The sequence below is a fragment of the Agelaius tricolor genome, unplaced genomic scaffold (assembly GCF_023055355.1).
Source record: "Agelaius tricolor isolate 1412-34295 unplaced genomic scaffold, bAgeTri1.0.p SCAF_42, whole genome shotgun sequence".
NCBI lineage: Eukaryota > Metazoa > Chordata > Aves > Passeriformes > Icteridae > Agelaius > Agelaius tricolor.
The window spans coordinates 931,086-958,854 of NW_027269302.1; the positions used below are offsets into that span (position 1 = coordinate 931,086).

The 27,769-nt window shown below is 51.2% G+C and overlaps 3 protein-coding genes across 3 annotated transcripts in view; 2 read left to right on the top strand and 1 right to left on the bottom strand.

The window, feature by feature from the left end:
* The window catches only part of LOC139603901 (zinc finger protein 154-like), a 488,962-nt gene that overhangs the window by 369,899 nt on the left and 91,294 nt on the right, over positions 1 to 27,769 (top strand). The gene's annotated exons all lie outside the window — the stretch shown is intronic.
* The window catches only part of LOC139603877 (zinc finger protein 436-like), a 67,158-nt gene that overhangs the window by 4,773 nt on the left and 34,616 nt on the right, over positions 1 to 27,769 (bottom strand). The gene's annotated exons all lie outside the window — the stretch shown is intronic.
* On the top strand, positions 22,445 to 25,529 carry LOC139603872 (zinc finger protein 436-like). The gene is made up of 2 exons (XM_071454876.1): positions 22,445 to 22,546; positions 23,653 to 25,529. Exon 2 carries the CDS (start codon positions 24,060 to 24,062, stop codon positions 25,050 to 25,052), a length of 993 nt encoding a protein of 330 aa, XP_071310977.1. The 5' UTR covers positions 22,445 to 22,546; positions 23,653 to 24,059; the 3' UTR covers positions 25,053 to 25,529.

Sequence of the window (27,769 nt, forward strand, 5' to 3'; positions counted from 1 at the left end):
AAAACTGATGACAACAGGAGGATCTCCTAGAGTTCAAGCCTGGCATCAAGTTAAAGCTTTGACAACCAAAAGAGCCTCTAAATGGCTGAGCAGGGCTCGGTGATTACAGTATGAAACTTGTTCAGTGGCACAGGAGGATTCAGAACTGAGGACAGGGCAAGGGTTTAACCCAGCCTCCTGTTTGAACAGCCTGGAGAGGGGCTGGCAAGGAACCCAGGACTGCACTCAAGGGACAGAGCTCCCGAGCCAGGCTGGGAGAGATTGATGGGACATTCCCTGGCCTGAGGGAGACAATGTGTTTGTGGATGGCTCTGCAAGGGCAGCAGAAGGGAAAAGAGCTACAAGACAGGCTGTTATTAAGGAAGGGGAATCAGACAAAGCGCAGGTCACCGCCCCATGCTCAGCTCAACCCGCGGAGCTGTGGCTGCTTGTAAGAGCCTGGCACTGAAATGCCCTGAGCAGGAAGGCTTCAAAATCTTCTGCTGACACCATGGCACCTAACAGGGGGGCAAAAGCAATTCTGACTGCTTCAGCAATCACTGGATCACTTATTAACCTATTTCTAAAAGAAATAATTCAAAGATAACGGATTGTGGAAGCAATAGATTCAGATGGGGAACTCATTTTACAGGAAAGACCCTTCAGGGGGTTATGGCAGCTTTAGGAATACAATGGGACCTCCATAAGCCCCCTGGCAAGCCCAGAGCTTGGGTTGGGTAGAAAGAATGAATGGGGAAATAAAGAAACACCTTTGGAAGCCGGAGATGGAAACCAAGATGCCATGGGTACAGCTTTTGCCATTGGCCTTGGCAAGAAAAAGAGCCAGACCCAAGGCAGATATTCAATTATCTCCCTTGGAATTCATGTCTGGAATTCCTTACCTGGGCAATTCTCCACCTAGTGCAGGGTGGAAATAAGGGATGTAAATGTAAGGCAGGCTGTAGCCAGGATCCTGTCTCCTGTGGAATCTCTCCCCCAGGAAGCTGGGCTGGCACAGAGCCTGCCCTGGGACTTTGCTGTTGCCAACACCCAGCCAGGCCATCGGCTCCTGCCTAAGGAGTGCAAAGCAGCACCACTGGTGGCCAAGGGGCCCACGCCAAGTGTCCCTGAGGCCAGAAACAGCCGCCAGCACAGCTGAGCACGGGGGGACCCCTCAGCCTGGCCTCAGGGGCTCTGAAGCCCCGGAGATTTGCACTTCCCGCCTGCAGCAGGACCATGGGAGCCGCCCCTGAGCCTGCCCTGAAGGCAACGCAGCAGCAGCCAGGGCTCCACAGCGGGCCAAGCCCCTGGGCCTGCCCACAGATCCTCTGCTCAAACCCTCGGGAATCCTGGCCACCCTCCCCTGGCACCTCCAGCCACTGCGGCCAAGCCTCGCTGCCGCTGCTGCAGCTCCAGCGCTGGCTGGGCCTGCACTGCCACAGCTGCTGGGGAGCACCGCGGCACAATTCCACCCTGGGGCTCACTCACACCCACACTCTGGGCTGCCTGCGACTGCACTGCTGCAAAATGTACCCATCCTGCTTCTTTTAAATCTTATTTCTCTGCTCAGAAAGGTTTCTCTACTCAAAGGTTTGCCTTTGGGAAAGAAATTTTAAAGGTTTTATTTAAGGGGTTCCCAGTCTGTTCGGATGTTAAACTCATCTCCACCACTCAATGGAGACGAGTTTAACATCCGAACAGACTGGGAATAGCCCAAAAGACACCCACAGAGATAAGGACCAGCAACAAAACATCAACGCCCCGCAGCAAACAGCAACCAACAGCTACCCCAGACACTGCCCCCGCACAGCTGGAGACACCTGGTCTGGAAAAGGCTGAGAAGGAAATCCAGGAGTGTGGGCGGAATTCACAGCAGAGGGGAAGAAATCCGAGACTAATAGGAAACCAAATACTAAAAACTTACACGACTTGGAAGCAATGAACATTAAAGCAGTGGATTTAGATTGGTTCAGACTACGTAAAGTTTAGGAAAAATCGGGTAAAACTGACATGTCATGGAATGATGTTTTCTGCACAGCCGGGCTATGTGTGGATGAAAGTATTTCTGTTGCCCATCCTGGCCAGAACCAAGTAATGCCTTGACTCTCTGACACGAAAGAGATTCTTGGAGAGTTTTTGTTTTCCCTACAGTTTCAGTGATAAGATTACAACATGAGAAACATTTTTTATAATAATCCTACTTTATATTGTCAGGTAGGTTTGGGACAGAAGGGTGAGAATCAATTTTTGGTCTGGGTTTTTCCATGTTCGCCTTTATGTTGCATTTTGCAAAATTGAAGAGCTTTAACCGTGATACTTTTAACTCTTAAATAGTTAATACTTTTTTTAAAAAAGCAGATTCCGAGGGCCACATGTGACTCACCAGATGGCAGCCCTGGAAGAGAAGCTTTGGTTCTAGTCAGCCAGGAGAGGAGCTTTAGGAATGCAAATGAACCCTGCTGGGCAAAGCCTGGCCAATGTACCTGGGTCTCTTGCCTGGGGCAGGAATTGGGCTGGTTCCCCCTGCCCCTCACCCCGAGCTCTTCCTGCTTGCCCTGATGGAATTTGCACAGCTCAAGGCAGAGCCCGGGGTGAGGATATCTGACCCTGCAACAGAAACGGGTGAAGCTGCAAAGGGAAACAGCAAATGGAGAATGTTGGGAAAACTTCACTATAAATAAATGGGGGGGAATCATCCCTCTGCCCACTCCAACGTGTGCTGTCACTGTCTATGTTATATAGGGTGGATTAGAGCACTGAGATGTTCTTGCTACCACAAGTTCCGGGAAATCAGTTGGGAATCCAAGTATTTGATGATTTAATTAGAGACAAATGGTCAATTGATGCAGCCCTGGCTGGAGAGAGCGGCCAAAGATGGGGAGAAGATGAACGGCCAGCAGAACAAATCCTACAACACCATGGACCAGCCCCTGGGAACCCAAACCAATTCATATCAGGAGCCACAGAACCCATTTCTCATTTCAATGGCACCATTAGATTACAAGCTGCCCTCGGAATAACCAACCAGACAGCTCCAGCTCCTGACCTTCCTGCTGAGCAATCCACTGAAATGAGGAACACAACATTTCACCATGGGACGGGATCAGATCATCTGATAGCAGAGAAAAGAGGAGTTTGTGGAAAATCAAATGACTCAAACTGGTCTTGGCAAATAGATGACAAAGCCAAAGTGGTGAAACAGATAACAAAGGAAACAAAAAAGCAGCTCATGTACCAGTCCAAACGTGGAAAGGATGGGAATGGGACATGGTTTTGTGGTTCCCTGGCAGACCATGGGTTAAACGAATGCTGCTTCTGCTCTGATGTGCTACAGCACCTCTCACCTTTTTACCGTGCTCCACACCTTGAGAGTGCAGCTCATTCAGCAGCTGAGCGAGGGGCCAGGGACTTGTAGATAAGGAAGTAAGGGGAGAAACCACCAGCTTCAATAAATGTTATTAATTAACATGGACTGCTGCTCACAGAAAGTCCCGCTAAATTCCTGAACGTCGAGAACAAAAAAGACTTAACAGAGCCGTGAATATCGGCTGTTCTACAAAAGTGGGGGTGCACATTAACGAGGACGTGCAGTTGGCAGATCGGGAGGTCTGAACCTTCCAAGTACCTCAGCCAGTGGGCAAAGGGAGAGGGAGATGAGCCGGGAAAATGAGGATAAAAAGGAGGCTGCGAACTACAACAATGGCAGCGAGCGCACGGCAAATGCCCCACGGCCTCTCCCTCTGCTCAGCAATAAAGTCACTTGTACAGGACTCCTCTGTCTCCTCGGGGCACGGAAACCTCCGGCCACGTGAATTTCCCCGCACAGCCCCGGGCACGGGGCAGCCGCCCCTGTGCCAGCCACAGGAACCGGGCCGAGCCAGCGCTGCTCCGGCAGCGGCTCCTGCCGAGGCAGCGGCCGCAAGGAGACCGCGGGCAGCCGCTCCCGCAGCGCCCTCACGGCAGCGGCACCACGGGCCGGACACGGCACAAGGAACCCGCCTGAGCCCCCTGCCGCCCCCGAGGCCCGCAGCGAGCCCCGAGCCCCCGCACAACCCAGCGCGGCTCCCACCTGCGCTGCGGCCGCCTCCCAGCTCCGCCGCCGCCTCACCGGTGGCTCCCGGTCACTCCCAGTATGGTCCAAATCACTCCCGGTAGGATCCCAGTTGCCCCCGACACGGTCCCAGCGGCTCCCAGTCATGCCCTGTATGGTTCCTTTCACTCTCAGTCCCTCTCAGGAAGAGCCCAGTGTGGCCCCAGGCACTTCCAGTATGAGCCCGGTCACACCTTACCCGATGCCATTTGCCCCCGCTGTGGTCCCAGTTGCTGCCAGTATAAGTCCAGTCACCTCCAGTTTGATCCCAGTTACTCCCAGACACTCCCAGTACTATGCCAGTCACTCCAAGTGTCACCCCATCAGTCCCAGTATGATCCCAGTATGACCCCAGCATGGGGCAGCTGCTCCCAGTATGATCCCAGTTGCTCCCTGCATTATTCCAGTTTCTCCTCTTCACCCCTACTACAGATCTGATCGCTCCCAGTATGATTCCAGTCAGTCCCAGGATGATCCAAACCATTCCCAGTCCCTCCCAGTCCAATCTCAATTGTCCCCTGCATGTTCCCAGTAGCCCTCAGTGTGGTCCCAGTATATCCCAGTATGATCTCTGCTGCCTCAGTTCTGCTCCCAGTGGGTTCTTTTCCCAGTCTGTCCCAGTCCATTCCAGTCTGTCCCAGTCTCTCTCCAGCAGCTGCTGCCCACCCCCCCCCTCCCAACCCCATTCCCGGGCACTGGGACCCCCCCCCGCACCCCCTTATCCTGCCCCAACACCCCCCTGCACCCCCTTTCCCGGGTATCCTCCTCTCCCAGCCCCTGGATCCCCCATTTCCGTGAGCCCAGGGAGCCCCGGGCCCCCATTCCCGGCCAGCCCGGGGCACCTCAGCCCCAGCCTCCCTTTGCTGGGAAACCCGGCCTGGGCACGGGGCTCTGCGGCCGCTCTGGGATTTATGATCCCCCAAAGGAAAGGGAGAGAACAGCAGAGAGAGAGAGAGCGAGAGAGAAGGAGATTGGGAATCAGGGATCGGGTCCCAGCGCCCAGCCCTGCTCTGCCGGGGGTGGGACCCGCACCCGCAGCAAAAATTGGCTCCGCTGCTCCCGCTGCTTGCCTGGCTTTGGGCCGTGCCCAGCGGGGTCCGGGCAGAGTTTGAGCGCAGGGCCGGGAGTTCAGCAGAGCCCGGCCCGGGGGTCCCGCAGGGCGCGGCCCTGGAGGGTCCCAGACGGATCCCCGAGGGATCCAGAGGGGTGCCAGGAGGGGATCCAGGTGAATTCCCTGGAATTCGCCCTTTCCCCCTCCCCCCGCGCTCCCTCGGGCACTTTCGCTTTCGCGTCTCTGCAGCCGCGATCGGGGACGGCTGCGATGGCCCCAGCGCTGGGGCTGGGGGTGCTCCGGGGGCTCCTGGGGCTCCTGGGGGACCCGGGGGCCGCGACCAAAGGTGAGTGGGACCCCCCGAAACCGGGACCCCCCTGAACCGCAATTCCCGGGCACCGGGACCCCCTTGATCTTCCATTCCCGGGCAGGGGAACCCTCCTGAACCCCCATTTTGGGTCATGTCACCCCCCCTCACTCCACTTCCCCAGCACCGGGACCCCCCTGTACCCCCTCATCTGGCACCGAGATCCCCTGAACCCCCATTTCTGTTCACCGGGACCCCCCTGAACCGCAATTCCTGGGCCCCGGGAACTCCCTAAACCTCCATTCCCGGGTACCAGGACTCCCCTGAACCCCCATTTTCGGTCCTGTGACCCCCTCAGCACCCTTTTTCAGCACCGGGACCCCCCTGAACCCCCATTCCTGAGCACGCGGACCCCCTTGAGCGCCCATTTCTGGGCACAGGGACCCCCCTGTACCCCCTTCCCCAGCATTGGCACCGCCCTGTACCCCCTCATGTGGCCCCAGGACCCCCCTGAATCCCCATTTCTGGTCACCGACGCCCCCGGAACCGCTATTCCCGGCCACCGGGACCCCCTTGAATCCCGAATTCCTGGAAGGAAACTCCCCCCGAACCCGCATTCCCCGGCACGGGAACCCCCTGAACCCCAATTTTTGGGCACTGGGACCCCCCTGCCCCCCCTAATCCGGGCCTAGGATCCCTCCGCACCCCCGTCAGTGCTCTGGGACGCCCTGCACGCCCATTCCCGGCCACCTCGTCCTTCCCAGACCCCAGACCCGCCCTTTTCCTCGGCTTTTGGACCCCCAGATCTCCCAAATTTCGGCGTCCCCCCAGTTCTTCATTCCCGGCACTTCCTGGAAGGGGCTCCAGGGGATCCCGGAGGGTCCCCTGGGGTTCCAGGGGGTCAAGAGACCCCCCTTGAACGTTCATTTCGGGGCACTGGGACCCCCCCTGTCCCCCCTTCCTCAGCCCCGATAACCCCTGCACCCCCTTATCTGCAGCCTGGAACCCCCTGAGCCCCCATTCCCGGGCAGGGAAACCGCCCTGAACCCCAAGTTCTGGGCACCGGGATCCACTACATCCCCTTATCCGGCACCGGGACCCCCTGAACCTCAATTTTCAGGCACCAGGACCCCTTGAACCCCGGAACTCGGGAATGGAACCCCCCGGAACCCCATTCCTGGGCACCGGGACCCCAGTGCATCCCGTTATCTGGCCCTGGGACCCCCTGCACCCCTTTTCCCAGCACCAGACCCCAGCCAGGCCATTATCTGGCACCAGAACCCCTGAACCCCCATTCCTGGGCACCGGGACCCCACTGCATCCCCTTATACAGCACCAGGACCCCCTGAACCCCCATTCCACTGCACCAGGACCGCCGTGCACCCCCATATCTGAGACTGGAACCCTCCCAAACCCTCCGTTCTCAGGCACAGGGACCCCCCTGCACCCCCTTATCCAGCACGGGGACCCTCCTGCACCCCCTCATGCAGCACCAATGCCCCCCCGCACCTCCTTTCCCGGCCCTCCCCCTCTCAGACACCCCAGCCCCCGCTTTTCCTTGAGCCCAGCACCCCCTGGACCCCCACTCCTGCCTTCCACAGCCCCCACCCACCACCTTCCTCAACACCGGGGCCCATGCACCCCCTTTCCTGGGCACAGGGACCCCCTGGACACCCCATTGTTATAAAATTGACTCAAAACGAGTAATTTCCAATCAAAGAATTTATTAATTATTGAAGCAGTTATACTACGTAAGCAAAGGCTCAGCGCTGGGTGACAGGGGAGTCTCCGCTCCACCAACTGCCGCACCAACTAGTTTCTGATTCAGTCCTTTTATCCTCTCCATCCTTCAGGAGTCCATGTTATCTCGGAGTTCTCTGCGCCTGCACTGGTTGTTGCTAGAGGGTCATCCTTCTGTCTCCTGGTGGTGGGTGATAAAGGCTGCGGAGTCTTCCTCAGCCGCGTCTTCTTCACCCTATGTCCTTATTTGGTGACTTCTCTGTGGAAAATTACCAAAATCTTATGATTAATGCAATATGTGCCCTATCAAGCTTAAGCAAGCAAATGTCCTGCCTTGCAAACTGTGCCCTATCAAGCTTAAGCAAGCAAATATCCTGCCTTGCAGACTGTTTATCTGCCCCTGCCCCTTCCCCAGCTTTTCCCTGGTCGTTATCTCTGTGAGTTATCTGCTTGTACCATTTGTCAGCGGGAAAGGTTTCCCTGCTGGGTGTTTATCTGCCCCTGCCCTTTCCCCAGCCTTTCCCTGGTCGTTATTTCTGTGAGTTATCTGTTTGTACCATTTGCTGGGTGGGACTATGTGTGGGCTCCTGCAACCCCTTCCCTGGTATCCTTGTGGCTCATATCTCATGAAGTAGTACAGAAATAGTCAGCAGACAACTCTTGTAACACACTGGTCTCTTTTTCGTGACAAACAAAATGTAGTCCCTCATCTCAATCCCCCCTTTGTTTTGATACTCAATTTTGTTCGTCAAAATGCTCTAATTCCCTTTTGCTGAGCTCCAGAGATTCTTCTGGATCATCCATCTTCAAGGTTCCGTATTTTGCTCGTGTGAGCATAAGGTGAGCAGCTTCTAATCTGCCTTTTACAATGCTAATCAATTTATTAAAAATACAAGGGCTAAACGTGAGTCCCAATAGTAAGAGAAGTAGTGGACCCGCTATCATTGATAATAAAGTTGTAAGCCAAGGAGAATAGTTAAACCAAGATTCATAGCAGCTTTGGTGTTTTTCCCTTTCTCTTTGTCTTCTTTCTAGCCCCTCCCTTAGTTTTGCCATTGAGTCCCGTATAATTCCGCTCTTGTTTACATATGTGCAGCATTCTTCTCTTAAAGCAGCACATAGTCCTCCTTGTTGCAGGAATAATAGATTTAACCCCCTTCGATTTTGTAAGGCTACCTCTGCTAGGGAATCTAATGATTCTGTGAGGTCTTTGATGGAGGTTTCGATCCTCCTGAGGTCTTCATCTACAGAGGCTCTTAGTTCTTGGAATCCTTGGTGTTGCTGTATGAGTGAGGCTATTCCTGTTCCTGTCCCGGCTGCAGCTATTCCTAGTAACATTGCTACAGTGAAGGTTGTGAATATTTCCCGTTTCACTATGTGGGGTCCTATATTTTGATATTGTTCATAAACGTACTCTACGGGGTGGTAAAGGACTCTGGGTACTATCAATACTTGAATACAAAAGTCACTGGATTCATTAAATCGGTCTATATTTATACATGGGGTGACTCCGAGAGTGTTACAGACCCATTTAGTATTTGCTGCTGGCAGTATCCAGCTGGCAGGTTTCTTAGGGTCACTCAAATTCCCCATAACCTGACATAGATGTCGTTTTTCCACTGGTACTCGTCCTATACATCTTCCTCTCCCCGTTACCCTTGCCAAGGTTATCCCTCTCGATTCTTCTCCTTCTTTTTTCCATAGGCACCTAGCTGGGTTGGTCCCATTTACTCGTCTGCTTTTTGCTGTTACCCCTTATGGCTTCATAGAACGGGGGGTTTACGGTGTAACACAGCCAACATTCCTCAGTTAGATTTGGATGGGTCTCATTCAGGACTAGGAAAGTGGCCTGTAATATTTTCCACAAGTCCCCTTCTCCCAGGTGTTCAGGTCCTCGGGTCGAATCAGTAAAGTTTTGCTTATACATTTCTGGAAGACTAGTGGTTGGGGCTGTTTCTGATTCATTTCCATTATTTTCTCCTAGCGTTAGTTCTCCAGCTATCGCCTGGTTTGGTCCAATGGGTTCGGGGTCGTGTGGCACGGTTGTCTTTTGGATTATAAAGTGCCCCCCTCTGTCTGTCCCTGGTTCCCATAATCGGGCTCCCCACATTTTCCCTAATAACCAGACTTGGTCATATGGTTTTGTCACATTAATGTAAATCATATTGCATGTTCCATCTAACCCTCCTTCTTTCTGGGTATATGTGGAAGTGGGCTGTGTACACCCGTATGGACCCCATCCAGTTCTGATAAACCCGTCCTCGTTCCCCCCAAAGGAGCTTACTGATACACAGTCCCAATAAGCACAGTAAAAGTGTCCTGGATAGTTACAATACCCTTTTCCCGGGTTTGAGCTTGGACAAAAATAATATCCAAACTGATTTAAACATGGATTTACAGGTATTAAATCACACAAAGTACATAAAAAGCTGGGTGCGCCAGACGTGATTTTGGTCTGGATAACATACTGGTCTTCCCATCTAATCAGTGACCATTTGAAGGGTTGATGTGAATACCCTTCTGCCCCTGAACTTGTTACGATGCACCAGAAAAGAATTAAGGCTTGTAATTTGGGGCTGTCATTGTCGGAGCTCAGGTTGAATTTTACCTTTGGTTTCCCCAGTGGTGGGTTACCAATCCTGGGGCAGGACGGCCAACATTTCCTGGACATCCCATATGGGGGTCGGGGCTTCCGACGGACTCCACTGGTTATTACCTCTCTGCCTCGCCCGACGACTCGGTTGCTGCGAGCCTCGGGGTTTACCATCTTCTCGGCAGCATGGGTATTCTTCAGGAGCCGGATAAACCTCCCGTTTCCACTTTTTAGCACTGGCGGCCCAGTTATCAGCTTTTATTAATGAGAGGTCACGCCGCAAATTGGGGGCTTTCTTCCGACACACCACTTCCAGGATGTCCAGGAGAAAGGGGATCGGTTCGTTAGGGTGGTAGCAGAACCGATCAGGATTTACCCCTTTGGAAAAGGTTTCCCACCACTCGTCAGATCCAAGCTTTACCTCCCCCGTAGCAACTCTGCTACTAAGAATGATAGAAGTTAGTCTCCTCTCTTTCTCATAGCACGGCGTACAAATTCCCCTAGGTGTTCTACCACTCCGACAATGAGACCACCAAGGTTCGTGACACAATTTACAGGAAAAGCATACAAGGGGGTGACAGTCACAATCTAACCAGTTACACTTTAACCTAATATCTTTGTTTTGTGCTTTTTCCCCCTCCCATGTGTGCCCTTTATGTTCTAATCTCGGGGACTTAAAGTAGGGCTTTCTCAACTCGTCCTCTAAGAGTTTGCAATATCCAAGAGCCTCCCGATTCCCTATTAGGTGGGTTTGGAGATAATGGTTATCTCCAACCCAGATTATTATCCAAATCATTTATCAGTTCGTTTCAGCTTTAATTTGGTTTCTCCCGGGAGACTGCAAACCTCCCAGCTGTGAGGGGGTTTTACCGGTCCTTTTATGCGACTAGCATGAGTCCATCCTTTTTCAGCGGTTCGTATGGCTGCTTCTGTGCTGAGGAGTACTTGGAACGGTCCTTCCCACCTTGGAGTCAAGGGGTTTTCTTTCCAGCTTTTCACGAGCACCCAATCTCCTGGCTGTACCTGGTGTAAGATAAAATCTAAAGGAGGCCGTTGTGCTAACATACCTTTTTCCCATAATGCCTTTCTGTACTTTGTCAATTCCACCAAATATTTTTGCGTACATGTGTCATTAATGACAGGATGTTCGTTAGGATTTTCTAGGTTATACGGCATCCCATACATCATTTCAAAGGGTGATACCCCTAAATCAGCTCTAGGTCTTGTTCTTATATTTAGCAATGCTAGAGGAATACATTTAACCCAGGTCAAATTGGTTTCTGCTACCAGTTTGGTCAATTGCTTTTTTATTTCCCCATTCATTCGTTCAACTCGTCCAGAGCTCTGGGGATGCCAGGGGGCATGTTGTTCCCACTGTATGCCCAGAGCTGTTGCTAAGTTTTGGGTAACTTGGGAAATAAAATGCGGCCCTCTATCTGAGTCAATGACTTCTGGGACCCCGTATCTCGGGATTATCTCTTCCATCAATATTTTCGTAACTACTTTGGCTGTTTCTCTTACGGTTGGGAAGGCTTCCACAAAATGTGTTAGGTGGTCCACCAAGACCAATAAATATTTGGTTCTCCCTACTTTGGGGAGCTCAGTGAAATCTATCTGAATGTGGGAGAAAGGCCTTTTCGCTAGTGGTCGGCCTCCCTCCGGTAATTTTCTCAAATTTTTTCTATTTACTTGTAAGCAAATTAGGCATCCTCTGGTTACTTGTTTGGCAATGTCCCAGATTCCCACACTCACATACTTTGCAGCAAAATAATCTACCAGTCCCTGTGATCCCCAATGTGTTTTTTGATGTATCTTAGTCAGTAATCTATGTGCCAATGCTCTAGGTATTATTTCTCTGCCATCTGCTAATTTCCATGCTCCTTGTGCATCCCTTTTAGCTCCTAGTTTTTGTATTTTATTCTCTTCCTCTTTGTTAAACTTGATGTCGGGGTCAGGTTCTGGTGTTTGGGAGTGTTCTATGTTTTCCTGCAAAGTGAGGAGTCTCAGGGCAGCCCGTTTAGCCTCCTGGTCAGCTGCATTATTTCCCCTACTTCTCAAATCCAGTCCTTTTTGGTGACCTTTCAGGTGAACTATAGCTATTTTTTGGGGTTTTCGTAGGGCACTGAGCACATCTAATATTAATTTACGGTGAACTAAATCTTTCCCTTGTGAATTTATTAGTCCTCTTTCCTCCCATATTTTGCCAAATGTATGGACTACCCCATAGCTATATTTCGAGTCCGTAAAAATAGTCCCATCTTTTCCTGTTAACCATTCCAGGGCTCATAGTACAGCATATAGTTCACATGCTTGGGCGGACCAGGATCCACTAAGGGGTCCCGATTCTATCACTCCCAGGTTGTGTCCCCTTATGATAGCATATCCTGATTTTCTCCTTCCCTCAACTACTCTGGAGGATCCATCCACAAACAGTCTTCCTCCTTTTTCCAATTCTTCTTCTTCCAAATCTGGTCTGATTTTTGTCTGTTCTTCTATAGTCACTATACAATCATGTGTTAGTGCTTCTTCTGGTCCTCCATATAAGAAGGAAGCTGGATTTTGGATATTAGTAGTTTCTAGAGTTAAATTTGGAGCCTCAATTAATATTCCTTCATATTTTAGAAGCCTTGCGTCTGAGATCCATTTTTCAGCCTTTTGCTGTAAGACTCCCCGTATGTTATGGGGGGACAGCACTTTCAGGCTGCTATTAAATGTAATTTTCCGGGCTTCTTCTACCAAAAGAGCACATCCTACAATTGCTTGTAAGCACGTAGGCCATCCTCTGCTTACTGGGTCCAAGATCTTTGATAGATAAGCCACCGGTTTCCTTTTCTCTGCCCATTCTTGAGTAAGGACCCCATATGCGACCCCCTTGTCTACGTTTATGAACAAAAAGAAGGGTCTATTAGTATTAGGTAAACTTAATACCGGGGCATGGATTAGGCTCTCTTTAAGCTCTTGCAGCCTTTCGGTGTCCTCCTGATCCCATTTTAGGAGTCCCTCTTGAGTAAGTTTCTGATACAAGAAAGTCGCCTTACTACTGTAGTTTTCAATCCATTGTCGACAATACCCAGTTAGTCCAAGTATTTGCCTGATTTGTCTCTTATTTCTTGGAATTGGTAATGCTAAAATCGCCTGTATTCGTTCGGGGTCTATTCTTTTCTCTCCTTTCTTTAGATAATGGCCTAGGTATTTTACTTCTTCTTCGACAAATTGTAGTTTTGCCTTGGAGACTTTCAATCCCTTTAAGCCTAAAAAGTTCAATAACTTAATACTTTCTTTCCGTACATTCTCTTCCTGCTGCCCCGCCAGGAGTAGATCATCTACGTATTGGATTAATGCAACCCCTGGCCCCACTTGGTAATCCTGTAAAATTTGCTCTAAAGCCTGCCCGAAGAGATTAGGGGATTCAGTGAATCCTTGAGGGAGTACCGTCCATCTTAATTGTTGTCTCCTTCCCATATCGGGGTCTTCCCATTCAAATGCAAAATAATCCCGGCTTTCTTTAGCCAAAGGGCATGCCCAAAAGGCATCTTTGAGATCTATAACACTGTACCATAAATCCTCAGGCCCCAGTTTAGTCAAGAGGGTATAAGGATTTGCCACCACCGGGAACCGGGCTACAGTTCGCTTGTTTATTTCCCTTAAATCATGCACCAATCGATAGGTGCCGTTTGGCTTTTTAACTGGTAGGATGGGAGTATTGAACGGAGACATACAGGGTTCTAACAATCCATTATTCAACAACCTTTCTATTTCTGGTTTTAATCCTCGTCTCCCTTCTGGGGATAATGGGTATTGCTTAATTCGGACGGGGACATCCGGATTTTTGATAGTTACCGAAAATGGAGTGATTTTTGGCTGTCCCACGCTCTCAGGCGTGTACCAGACTTCAGGGTTAATTTTCTTTTCATCTTCTACCCTTAAAGGGCATAATTTAATTTTTAATTCCTTATTATCTACACCTATACTAATCCCTAATTCTATAATCATGTCTCGCCCGAGCAGATTATAATCTGACTCGGGTACCAATAATAGATTTCCCATCCCTATTTTGGATCCTGATTCTATAGTCACATTTTTTATGATTTGTACTTCAAAAGGTTCCCCTTTTGCCCCTATGACAGTGGCAGTTTCTTTAGAGATGGTACATCCTTTTGGTAGGTTCTGTACCGTGGATCTTTCTGCCCCCGTATCTACCAAGAATTCCATTTCTTGGTTGTGGGGACCCACTTTAAGTTTTATCAAGGGCTCTTTATGATTTTTCCGGGTCCCCACCAAATAGAGCCCCTGACCCCCCTAGTCCATTTGGAACTGCTTCTCGTCTCTGATTCGGACTCTACATTCTCGCTTAAAATGCCCTTTTTTTCCGCAATAAAAACACACCTTCACCCCTTCTGACTCCCCTATACTTTTCTCTTTTTGTTCACTCGAACCTCCCTTTCGCCCTTCTCTTTGGTACCTCCCCCCACCTGTTGCTGCGACCATCAACCTTACTTGTCTGCGGTCTCTTTCGTCGTCCCTACGGACATATACTTTCTGTGCCTCCCTAAGCAGTTCATCCAGCCCCCTGTCCTGCCAGTCCTCTAATTTCTGGATTTTCTTCTTTATGTTGTCCCACGATTTTAAAACGAAATGGACTTTCAGCATTGACTGTGAAGTTTGGCTATCGGGGTCCATTCCGGAGTACAATTGTAAGTTCCGCCGTAATCTCTTGAGCCATTCCGTAGGCGACTCGTCCTTCTTTTGCCTATCGTTGAATGCCCAATCTATATTTTGCCCCCTCGGGACTGAGTCCCTAATCCCCTGAATAATTATGGTCCTTAAATCCTGCATATGTGTTCTATGTGCCGCATTTTGGTGGTCCCAATGGGGGTTCTGTAGGGGCCATTTAGCGTCCGCAGCCGGGCTTTGGACATGCTGCGTGTCCCAAATACACATTCCTTCCCTTCTTATCATATTCCGTTCTTCAGTAGAGAACAGAATGCCCAAAATGGACTGCATTTCTTCCCAGGTATAGATGTTTGGTCCTAAGAACTGGTCGACCCTCTCGGCTACCCCAAAAGGGTCCTCTAATAAATGTCCCATGTCCTTCTTAAAGTCTCGTACATCTGCCGAACTCAAGGGGACAGTAATAAATCCTATACCCGCCTGTGGTCCACCCATGGGCATCTCCCGTAGAGGGAATAACCCCGTCTCAACCCTACTGCGGCTCCTTATAATCGGGCCTTGGTAACCGGTTTGGTTAACCTCCCCTTGGTTACCCTCTTCATCATTGTTCGGTGCAGGTGGTTGTGGAGGTGGTGGGGCATTGGGTGCTGGCGGTGGGACATATGGGGGCGGTGCTATAATTAAGTCGCCCAAATGATTGTCCCTCTTCCCCTTTTTGTCCGGATCCCCTTTCCCTTCTCTTAATTGGAAAACATACACTTCGGGTCTTGCTACCCATATTTTGGCATAATCACTCTCCGCTTACGAGAAGGGCTCTTTAGAATTTACCCATAGGTTCAAGTCCTGTCGAACCCAGTCTTCAGATGATCCAAACACGGGCCAAAAAACTTTTTTGGAAATCTCTTTCCCACCCCATACTTCCATGCAATAATGTATCATTCTGGCCCTATCCTTAGTCTCGGTCCCCGGATAATGCTTCCAATTACTAAGCATAAATCCTAGGGGATTGTCCCTTGGAATGGGGGGGAGTTTGACTTGGGTTGGGGTCTTGCTTTTCCCCTGCCCCATTCATCCGGAGTGCCTTCTTTCACTCTCAAATTCCTTTCACTTCCCCTTTTTCGTGGCCCGAGCCCTCGCGGGTCTACGGGAACCGCACTACTCAAGGGTCCGCACTCACTTGGAGAGTCCGGCTGCCGGCCCTCCTCTCATTCACACTTGTCCACCGCCACACTCCGGGATCCCAACCCCGCCCGAACGGATTCCCTTTTATACTTACGCGTCCTGCGTCTTCGTCCGGACTCCGTGCACAGATTATTAAGGGGTTCACCGGTATAATTTGTCCCGTTTGCTTACTAGTATATATTTTAGGGTTGTCGGTGAGAGTGGCGGAGGTTCTCCCAGAGGGGCCACCCGGAAAGCACTGGATGAGGCGCCCCCCACTCTGGGTAGATCTTACCCGATCCAAACTCTCATCCAAGTCACGGCACCAAATTGTTATAAAATTGACTCAAAATGAGTAATTTCCAATCAAAGAATTTATTAATTATTGAAGCAGTTATACTACGTAAGCAAAGGCTCAGCGCTGGGTGACAGGGGAGTCTCCGCTCCACCAACTGCCGCACCAACTAGTTTCTGATTCAGTCCTTTTATCCTCTCCATCCTTCAGGAGTCCATGTTATCTCAGAGTTCTCTGCGCCTGCGCTGGTTGTTGCTAGGGGGTCATCCTTCTGTCTCCTGGTGGTCGGTGATAAAGGCTGCGGAGTCTTCCTCAGCCATGTCTTCTTCACCCTATGTCCTTATTTGGTGACTTCTCCATGGAAAATTACCAAAATCTTATGATTAATGCAATATGTGCCCTATCAAGCTTAAGCAAGCAAATGTCCTGCCTTGCAGACTGTGCCCTATCAAGCTTAAGCAAGCAAATATCCTGCCTTGCAGACTGTTTATCTGCCCCTGCCCCTTCCCCAGCTTTTCCCTGGTCGTTATCTCTGTGAGTTATCTGCTTGTACCATTTGTCAGTGGGAAAGGTTTCCCTGCTGGGTGTTTATCTGCCCCTGCCCTTTCCCCAGCCTTTCCCTGGTCGTTATTTCTGTGAGTTATCTGTTTGTACCATTTGCTGGGTGGGACTATGTGTGGGCTCCTGCAACCCCTTCCCTGGTATCCTTGTAGCTCATATCTCATGAAGTAGTACAGAAATAGTCAGCAGACAACTCTTGTAACACACTGGTCTCTTTTTCAGGATGAACAAAATGTAGTCCCTCATCTCAATTCCCCCCCATTTATTTATAGTAAAGTTTTCCCAACATTCTCCATTTGCTGTTTCCCTTTGCAGCTTCACCCTGCTTTTTTTTAAAAAAGTATTAACTATTTAAGAGTTAAAAGTATCACGGTTAAAGCTCTTCAATTTTGCAAAATGCAACATAAAGGCGAACATGGAAAAACCCAGACCAAAAATTGATTCTCACCCTTCTGTCCCAAACCTACCTGACAATATAAAGTAGGATTATTATAAAAAATGTTTCTCATGTTGAAATCTTATCACTGAAACTGTAGGGAAAACAAAAACTCTCCAAGAATCTCTTTCGTGTGAGAGAGTCAAGGCATTACTTGGTTCTGGCCAGGATGTGCAACAGAAATCATTTCATCCACACATAGCCCGGCTGTGCAGAAAAAATCATTCCATGACATGTCAGTTTTACCCGATTTTTCCTAAACTTTACGTAGTCTGAACCAATCTAAATCCACTGCTTTAATGTTCATTGCTTCCAAGTCGTGTAAGTTTTTAGTGTTTGGTTTCCTATTAGACTCGGATTTCTTCCCCTCTGCTGTGAATTCCGTCCACACTCCTGGATTTCCTTCTCAGCCTTTTCCAGACCAGGTGTCTCCAGCTGTGCAGGGGCAGTGTCTGGGGTAGCTGTTGGTTGCTGTTTGCTGCGGGGCGTTGATGTTTTGTTGCTGGTCCTTATCTCTGTGGGTGTCTTTTGGGCTATTCCCAGTCTGTTCGGATGTTAAACTCATCTCCATTGAGTGGTGGAGATGAGTTTAACATCCGAACAGACTGGGAACCCCTTAAATAAAACCTTTAAAATTTCTTTCCCAAAGGCAAACCTTTGAGTAGAGAAACCTTTCTGAGCAGAGAAATAAGATTTAAAAGAAGCAGGATGGGTACATTTTGCAGCAGTGCAGTCGCAGTCAGCCCAGAGTGTGGGTGTGAGTGAGCCCCAGGGTGGAATTGTGCCGCGGTGCTCCCCAGCAGCTGTGGCAGTGCAGGCCCAGCCAGCGCTGGAGCTGCAGCAGCGGCAGCGAGGCTTGGCCGCAGTGGCTGGAGGTGCCAGGGGAGGGTGGCCAGGATTCCCGAGGGTTTGAGCAGAGGATCTGTGGGCAGGCCCGGGGGCTTGGCCCGCTGTGGAGCCCTGGCTGCTGCTGCGTTGCCTTCAGGGCAGGCTCAGGGGCGGCTCCCATGGTCCTGCTGCAGGCGGGAAGTGCAAATCTCCGGGGCTTCAGAGCCCCTGAGGCCAGGCTGAGGGGTCCCCCCGTGCTCAGCTGTGCTGGCGGCTGTTTCTGGCCTCAGGGACACTTGGCGTGGGCCCCTTGGCCACCAGTGGTGCTGCTTTGCACTCCTTAGGCAGGAGCCGATGGCCTGGCTGGGTGTTGGCAACAGCAAAGTCCCAGGGCAGGCTCTGTGCCAGCCCAGCTTCCTGGGGGAGAGATTCCACAGGAGACAGGATCCTGGCTACAGCCTGCCTTACATTTACATCCCTTATTTCCACCCTGCACTAGGTGGAGAATTGCCCAGGTAAGGAATTCCAGACATGAATTCCAAGGGAGATAATTGAATATCTGCCTTCGGTCTGGCTCTTTTTCTTGCCAAGGCCAATGGCAAAAGCTGTACCCATGGCATCTTGGTTTCCATCTCCGGCTTCCAAAGGTGTTTCTTTATTTCCCCATTCTTTCTTTCTACCCAACCCGAGCTCTGGGCTTGCCAGGGGTTATGGAGGTCCCATTGTATTCCTAAAGCTGCCATAACCCCCTGAAGGGTCTTTCCTGTAAAATGAGTTCCCCATCTGAATCTATTGCTTCCACAATCCATTATCTTTGAATTATTTGTTTTAGCAATAGGTTAATAAGTGATCCAGTGCTTGCTGAAGCAGTCAGAATTGCTTTTGCCCCCCTGTTAGGTGCCATGGTGTCAGCAGAAGATTTTGAAGCCTTCCTGCTCAGGGCATTTCAGTGCCAGGCTCTTACAAGCAGCCACAGCTCCGCGGGTTGAGCTGAGCATGGGGCGGTGACCTGCGCTTTGTCTGATTCCCCTTCCTTAACAACAGCCTGTCTTGTAGCTCTTTTCCCTTCTGCTGCCCTTGCAGAGCCATCCACAAACACATTGTCTCCCTCAGGCCAGGGAATGTCCCATCAATCTCTCCCAGCCTGGCTCGGGAGCTCTGTCCCTTGAGTGCGGTCCTGGGTTCCTTGCCAGCCCCTCTCCAGGCTGTTCAAACAGGAGGCTGGGTTAAACCCTTGCCCTGTCCTCAGTTCTGAATCCTCCTGTGCCACTGAACAAGTTTCATACTGTAGTCACCGAGCCCTGCTCATCCATTGAGAGGCTCTTTTGGTTGTCAAAGCTTTAACTTGATGCCAGACTTGAACTCTAGGAGATCCTCCTGTTGTCATCAGTTTTCAGGCCTCTGCTCCCACGGAAGCTGTGGCTGCACAATTCTGCAGACAATGAGGCTGCTCTCTAGGCACTGGGTTAAACATTTTAGCACAAGAATTCCTTTGGCAAGACCCTGTTTAACGTCCACCTATAATTCAAATTCTTTTTCCCTGTCTGGAAGGCCCAGGCCACTCGCCTCAGTTAATCTTAATTTTAACACTTGAAAATTCTGTGTTTCCCCCTTGTGTCCATCCATCCAGTTTGTTGACTGGCAAGATAGGAGTGTTGTAGGGAGACATCCTTGGCTCCAAAAGCCCTGCCTTTAACAGGGACTCAATACCAGGCTGTGAGCCCTTCCTTCCCTCTCTTGGAACAGGGTAGTGCTTGTCCTGGTTGCTTTAATTTGTAGAGGCTCCATATCTAATTTTCTGTATTTCCCTGGGGCTGCCCACACTTCTGGGTTCACTTCAGCATAGGCCTTGTCAGACTTTTGACACAGAGGTACAACAGAACTAGCCTCTGTATCCCTTTTTACAGTATTAAAATCCAGCTCTCAACCTCCTTCCTAGTTAATTACAATCACAGGAAGAAGAAAAAGAAATTCATTTATTTCAAACCTATCCCCCACAGCTTCTAATAGTGGTTGAACAAATCATACCTGCTCATCTTTCCCACTCATTCCCTTAAAAATTAAAATATTCCTGTACTATTTTCCCCTTTAGGTCTAAGATTCAGAGCAGATTGAGAGGCCCCTGTGTCCATCAGAAAATGCCTCCTCTCAAAGCAGACCCACCTGAATGTTCTCAAGGGCTCCAGTGTGGAGGCTCCCTGGTGTGATGGGAGCTGTGACAGCCCTGCCAATCCATGTCCATCACGGGCTGGACTTGCTGGTCCTGAGGGTGCTGCTGTCTGTGCTTGCAGTGTCCTTGTGCCCTGCAGCTGGAGCCCTGATTCCTTGCCAGGGGCTGTTTGGGTGGGCTGTGCCCTGCCGAGGAGGGCAATGCCTCTGCCGGGTGCTTGTGGCCGAGCCGTGCCCTGGGTGCTGGGGCCCCCTTGGGCCCTGGGGCTGATCCCTCAGGGGCTGTAGGAGCTCTGCCCTGGCCTTTGCCTTCAGCTTGGCCTTTTGCTGCTCCCTTCTTGCATTCCCCTGCTGGGCCTTTGTGCCCAAGTGCTGCAGGGCCTTCTTCTGCCCCTCCTGCAGCCCCCCTCAGTGCCTGTGGGTGCTTGTCTTGCTTTACAAGACAGGTGTCTGCTTGGGAAGGCAGAAAAAGCCTCTCTTGGAATGGAGAATGCAAAGCCCCTCCCTCCTAATTTTTAGGATAGTGAAATCAAGGGGCTCTCAGGCAAAGATATGGGATTAGGAATAACGGTTCTTTACTAGTGTGTATAATATAATGATAGTAGTGTGTATAAACAGCTCCGGCAGTGACAACAAACAGAGCCCGGAGCCGGTCCCGGCCTTTCGGCCGCGGCGCTTTCCCCTTGGGTGCAGTTCCGGGCACGGCCGGCAGGGGCGCCGGTGGCTCCCGCGGGGCGGGGCAGCGCATCCCTGCCATGGGAACCTCTCTTCACGGCAATAGAGCAATCCCTTCATCTAACTCTTTCACTTTTTTACCTTCTGTAGCCTTTCTCCCGTGTTTTGGGAAAGAATTTGGAGAGGGCTGCCTTTTAACTGAGCTCCTAGTGTTTTGATAAGGTGCTTCCTGTAGAGAGAGGGATTTTCCCTGAACAGCCGGAGCTGTGGTTACCAAGGGGACGTAACTCAGAGCAGGAGGGGTCAGGGGAGGATATCCCGCCGAGGCTCGGTCGGAGTGTGGGCAGGGTCTGCTGCCGGAATCGCCAGAGGGCGATCTTCCCGTGGAGGCCGAGCCGGAGCGTGGGCAGCCCCCACATGGCTTCTGGCGGCTGATCCGGCAGCTCCCGGCAGAGAAAAGGCAGGTGGGAGACCCCGGCAGCAGCAGCGGCGCTGCCCAGCGCAGCTGGCACGGGCAGGGCAGCCGGGGATGGGATGGCTGGGACCCGCCCTCGGTGCGGTCGGCGCGGTGACCTCGGCCCACGCGGCAGGACAGAGCAACCCCATCTTGCCCAGCATGGCCGGCAGAGCGGCCGCGGGCCGGGCAGTGGGGCCAGGGCACACAAATTCACCGCCAGCGCCGGGGCAGGTGGAGCTGCCCTGGGCAGTGAGCCCGCACCTGGGATGGAAACCGGGGCAGGCGGAGCTGAGGCGGGCAGCGAGCCGGGACCCGGGACAGGCGCCTCGGCCGCCAACGGAGGGGGCAAGAGCTGCAGAGGATCCCACTCTCTTTCTGACTTTTCCTCTGGTTCCCCTCCCTTTCATTTCCCCTTTTTATTTTCTTGGTTTTTTTTCCTCGGGTGTTTCTGATACTTCAAAGATTTTTATTCTCCTAAAATCTCCTGTCTAACATATGGCATCTTCTCTTTCTTCTAGATTAAATGGGTTTTTTTCCAAATAAATCCAGAACCTAACAAATCTAAACTTCTGCTTGGATATTTTGAAATGGTCGACGAGCTAACTCATGACCTCCTAATGTTGTTTTTCTCATCACCTTTTTATTTATCCTTTGGCAAATTAAGCATCTTTCAGTGACTTGCTTTGCTACACCAAAAATCCCAGTGCACCCAAAATTCCTTAAAAAATGATCACACAAAGCTTGAGAACGCCAGTGGGGTTTCTGATGCACGTCTTCTAATCTTTTCCTAGTAAGCACATTTTATTAAGTAATTGTCTTCCATGTAGAAGTTTCTATTTCCCTGATTTATCTTGTTCATTTCCTATCTTGTTTAATTCTTTTTTCTCGGCTTCCCTAAACTTTGGAATTTCCAGTTTTTCCTCATTTGGAGTGAATATTAACATAACTCTTTCAGCTCCATTTTCTGCTGCATCCTTAGCTTTGTGATGTGCCCCCAGTTTGCCCAGTTTGCCTCTCCTTTGGCCCGGGCCGGGTTCCCCCCGCCCGCAGCGGCTGGGAGCAGCCGAGAGCCCCGCGCTGCCCATGCCGACCTGGCCCGGCTCCATGGCCGCTGCTGCCGCGGGCTGCGAGGGCTGCGGGAACGGGGCACCGAGGGTGTGGCTGCTGCTGGGGGAGGAGGAGGAGGGAGGGAAGGGCAGGGATGGAGGGGGAGGAGGAGGCGGGTAAGGGGGGAGGAGGAGGAGAAGGAATGGAAGGGGCGGGATGGAAGAGGAGATGGTGGTGGGGATAAGACAGGGGAGGAGGAGGAGGGGGGATGGAAGAGGAGGAGCGGGAGGAGAAAGAGCAGTGAAGGAGGCGGGGTTAGGGGGGAGGAGGAGAGGGAGGTGGAGATAAGACAGAGGAGGAGCGGGAGGAAGAGGAAGAGGAGGGACAAAGGCAGATCAAGGTTGAGCTGCGGGAGCCACGCGGTCTCGAGCCCTGCCTGAATTCGCAGCCCCCACCTGTGGGATCATCGCCCCCCCCATGGCTCCGGTGAGCGGGGAGGGGGAGCCCGGCCCGGATATCCCGGGGGGTCCCTGGGTTGGGTTTTTGGGGGGATGTTTGGAGAATGAAGAAGTCCAAGGCTGAGCGGAAAAGGCCCCTCGGGGGGACATCGGGGGGTGGCGGTGGCGGCTGCCGGCAGAGGCAGCCTGGAGGAGCAGAGCCCTGTGTGCCCCAGGAGGCCAAAGTGGGGAGGCCAGAGAGGGGGGAGCGCCGCCATTGGCGGGAGCCTCAAGAGCCTGGAGAGGGGCAGGGGGGACTCCTTGGAGCCGCTGCAGCGCAGAGCCGAGAATGAGGGGAGAAGGGAGCCCGGGAGCCCAAAGAGCCCCGGCATCCTGAAATGGGGAGAGCCAAGAGGGGGGAGCTTTTGGCATTGCTGGCACTGCCAGCAGCCTGGGCAGGGCGGGCACCCAGGAGAAGGGGGACCCCCAATGCAAGGGTGACCCCAGCAGCTGGGACAGGGGGGAACCCCTGAACACCAGAGGGAAGGCACCAGGGACAGGGAACCCCTGGGAGGCTTTTTCAGGGCTGAATCTTGGTGTTTGGGAGGGTTTACTGGAGCCCAGATGGCCGGTGACTTGTAGAGATGGACTTGGTCGGAGGGACCTTTAAACTCAACGTGTGTTGGGGAAGATGAAACAGGAAAGCCTTATAAATATGATTGTCTGGCAAAAGATTTTGAGAATATAGAAACTATAAGCAAGATTGAAATGAAAGCAGGCTTTTAGATACCTTAGTTACTGAACAAGTGGAAAACAATGGTGTGGCCCAACTGAATGTTATCCTCTTCTGATGAAACAACTCCCACTGCTTGCAGACAGGTCCAAGGGTCACAGCAGACTCTACTAGCTCAGCTGAAGGGGTCCAAAGAGGAGTTTTTAGGGTTGAAAATGTAATACAGTATGGTGATGTAATGATTCTTACAGGCTATATGTAAATGCTATTGGATTTGTATCTTGTTCTGGACTGGTTAGTGAGAAATAGAATATTTAACACAGAAGAAGATTCATTGTATTGTAACGGGAACCTTACTCTCTTACACTCTTACCCTCTTACTCTCTCACCCTCTCATACTCTCTGCTCCTCTCTTCTCTCAGGCCTGCTCCAAGCTGTGGCTGGCAGCTCCAAGCAGGGCCCTGCACCCAGGCCCTTTGCAATAAACCGCAAGTTCCATGACCTGGCTGCAGAGATCTCTCGTCTCCGTCCGTCCAGACCGTGCTACCCCCGACGCTCCTACAAACGTGCTCATCCCTTGTTTTCCCCAAACCAGGATTTCCCATTGCCAACGCCTGGGAGGCTGCGAGGAAGAGGAAGATGCCCCGGGACACTGAGGCAGGTGAGGAGGAAGTCAGTGCCCCTTTCCCCTCTGTGCTGCTCCATCTCCCAGCCCAGCAGGGCCCCCGGCTGCAGCACAGCCCTGGGGGGATCTCGTTGCCCTTGCCTGTGGCACGGAGGCAAATCCCATGCTGTCCTTGTCCTTCCTCGCCCAGAGCAGGAGCTGAGCATGGAGAGCAGGGAGGACAAATGCCCGCGGCAGAACCTGGTGGCAGAGGCCGTTTTGAGCGGCTCCACGGTGCAGGAAGCCAACGGGGAGGAAAAGGCCCGGAGATGCCGCACGAGGAGGGGCTGCAAACGCAGATGGCGGGGATGTGAGGGGGAAAGAGGCAGCCTGGGCCGGGAAGGCGGCCGGAGATGGAGCCAGAGCTCGGAGCTGGTGCTCCATGAGCAGCTCCATGATGGGGAGAAGCCCCACACGTGCGTGGAATGTGGGAAGAGCTTCAGGTGGAGCTGCCACCTGATCAGGCACCAGAGGACCCACACTGGGGAACGGCCCTACGAGTGTGGGGAGTGTGGGAAGAGCTTCAGAGAGAGCTCCAGCCTGATCAAGCACCAGAGGACCCACACAGGGGAGAGACCCTATGAGTGCTCCAAGTGTGGGAAGAGGTTTCAGACCAGCTCGAGTCTCTTCCAGCACTATCAGAGTCACACAGAGGAGAGGCCCTTCCAATGCCCCGACTGCAGGAAGGGATTCAGGCAGAACTCCACCCTCGTCACCCACCGGCGCATCCACACTGGGGAGAGGCCCTACGAGTGTGATAAATGCAGGAAGAGGTTTCAGACCAGCTCCAGTCTCCTCTGGCACTGTTGGATTCACACAGAGGAGAGGCCATTCCAATGCCCAGACTGTGGGAAGGGATTCAAGTACAACTCCGACCTTGTCAATCACCAGCGCATCCACACAGGGGAGAGGCCCTATGAGTGTGATAAATGCAGGAAGAGGTTTCAGACCAGCTCCAGTCTCCTCCGGCACTATCGGATTCACACAGAGGAGAGGCCATTCCAATGCCCAGACTGCAGGAAGGGATTCCAGCGCAACTCCACCCTCGTCAGGCACCAGCGCATCCACACTGGGGAGAGGCCCTACGAGTGTCCCCAGTGTGGGAAGAGCTTCTCACAGAGCTCTAACTTGACCCGACACCAACGGAGGCACCGGTAAGGGAAGCCCTGCGAGTGCCCCAAGTGTGGGAAGAGCTTCGTGTGCTGCTCCAGCTCCATCCCCCACTGGAGGAGGCACTTTGGGCACAGCCCTGGTCACTCACATTCCCTGTGATCCATGTTGGGAGCACGCCTGGCTGTTTGTCCTTTGGTTTGGCTTTAATTTTTGCTCTTCTCAATATCTTTGCACTCTAAAAACCCAGAGGGATTGATCTGTCACCTTAAAACCACTCAAATCCCACTGAAAACAACTAAGTTTTAAGCCATAAATGCTCAATCCCACTTCAAATTGCTTGTTCCCTCCTCAAAAAAACTCAGTCCCAGGATAAACTTGCTTAATTCCACAGCCATCATGGTGAGATGGGGTTGGAAGGAGATTGGGAGAAGTGGGATCATGTGGAGCAGTGGGATGGGGGTTGTGTGGGCCTGGGTGTGTGGGATGTATTTGATAGCAAATAAAACTTTCAAGAGGTCCTGATTTCTGTCCCGTTCATTTTCAGTCAGTTCTGTTTGCAGAGTGCCACCTTCTCAGCTGATTCAATTCCTATAAAAGTCCCATTTTTAAATCATCTAACCCAAACAGTCCAAAAACCAATATCCAAGTAAAGCCACTCACCTGTAATTAAATTTTTAAAAAATATTTTAATTGTTTTTGAGTATCTAAGGGTGATAAAGTTTAATTGTTTGGTTTAAATGTCTGAGAAATTATACTGCTGTTTGGTTTTGTGTTTAGTATATTTGTAATATGAATTGTTTCACTAAGGTGTGTTAGATTGTATGTTAGTTTTTTTAGATATTTTTTATCTAAAGTATATTAGTCATCGAGTTAAAACTTTCAAAAGGGATTTCTTGGTATATAATTTGTTTATTTATATGCATTGGTAAGATTATAGCAATAATTGTTGTTTTTTTGGGTTGAACCATTGGAATATTGTAAGGAAGACTTGAGATTTTTATATTTCATTTTTATTATAATTTATTTAATTTTAATTATTATTTCTTTATTTATAATTCTAATTTTTTTGAGATGTGTCCTGGTTTAGGGCAAATTTGAGAGAAAACCTCCACGGGGGCCCCTCCAGAAAGCAAAGCCACAGGGCCCTCCCCCCAGCCGGTTCGGGAGGGATTGCTCAGAGAGAAGTGGAAAGAACCTGTTCATTTAACAGGCACAGCACCCCCAGCACACAAAATGAACAATACCTATGACACCGCTCTTTCCTGGCTCTGAAAAGGATGACAAATTCAGAAAGTCTCTCTTGGGGGTGGTCGCTCTGTTCTCAGTCCCTCCGGCGCTGGGGCAGCTGCTGCAGCCACAAGGTGCAAACTCTCGGTGTTTCCCAGCTCCCAGTCCAGAGCAGGTTCAAGTAATTCTGAAAAAAGGAAAGGAAAAACAGTCCAGGGAAAAATTCAGACTGCTTAGCTAAACTAACTAATGAGCAGAAGCAAAAAGCGAGAGCAAAGCAGGAGCAAGAGCAAAGCAAAAAGCCAAGCAAAAAGCAAAAGCAGCACCATGTACTGCCCCGTCTCTGTGTCCCACCAGCTGTGGAGGAGCAGGCTGATAAGAAACCAAAACAAAACTTTCACTCTTCAGAGCCAGTCTTGAAGGCACAGAACATAATATCCAGCATGAACAGAAGACATGAATGGGGATACAAGCATCGTAACGTCACCCTAGGACAATGTCCCAAAGGTCCGTTTGCTGTAGATGGGATGACTTGCACGTCAGTGTTTTCCAAGGCAGCTTCTGCTGCTGCTGCCACACCGACTCCTGCGCTCCCTGCTGTGGCTGATTGAAGAATGTCCAGGTTGTCGGGGAGCATTTGTGTCACGGCGCACCCCCTTTAGCGCTCGGTTCCGCGGGTCCCAGCGGCTCCGTCTCTCTCGTCTGTGGATTTGCATTCGCCGCTTCGGTGTCCGTGCTTGTCACATCTGCTGCACTTTCCCTTGGAACCAGTAGCTGTTGCTGTTTGTTACTTTTCTTTACGGCTCTAACTTTGCACCCGTGGCTGCCACACCGAAGGCAAACTCGGTCGGGGCCATTTTCTCTGTGCTGCACAAGTGGCTCAAGGGCAGTTGCCATTGCGTTGCTGGATAGGTGGCCTTGTCCTCTGGAGCTCCTACTCCCAAACAAGCTTCTGTCATGTCTGCCACATTAGCTGTTCTGGGCAAAGTTTGCAGGATCCTTTTGGAGGTGAGATTTGCATTTTCTACTGCTAATTGCATTCCTAGCACAGCTTTAACCTCTGGGCACATTCCTGGAGCCCAAACTACTGCATTTCTGAGGCGGCCTAGGAAACTCATACAAGTCTCATTTGCCTCTTGTCCAATGGGGGTATAAGATGGAGGTGCTAGTCCCATGTCTGGAAATGCATGAGAAGCCTCTCATGCAAGTTTCTGAGACTGTTGCAAAATAGCAGCATGCAAACATGCTTGAGCTTGCGGGTCAGCAAAAGGGCCTCTCTTCAGCATCATTTCTGGGGGGCCAGGCTCCCTAGGGTCTCTTTCAAAGGGGTTTTGATTATTTTTACCATTTCAACACTTTCTGTGTGTCCCTGCAAGCAAGAAAGCACCACAGAGCCTCTCCCTCAAAGCCTTGAGGTAGTGCCAAGGCAGAACTTGTTCATGCTCTTTTCCCCTGGTGATTTTCTACTCCCGTCCAGACTCTGATAGCAAAGCCGTGCTGGTGACAAAAGATTGACCCTGGCATCCTGGGGCACT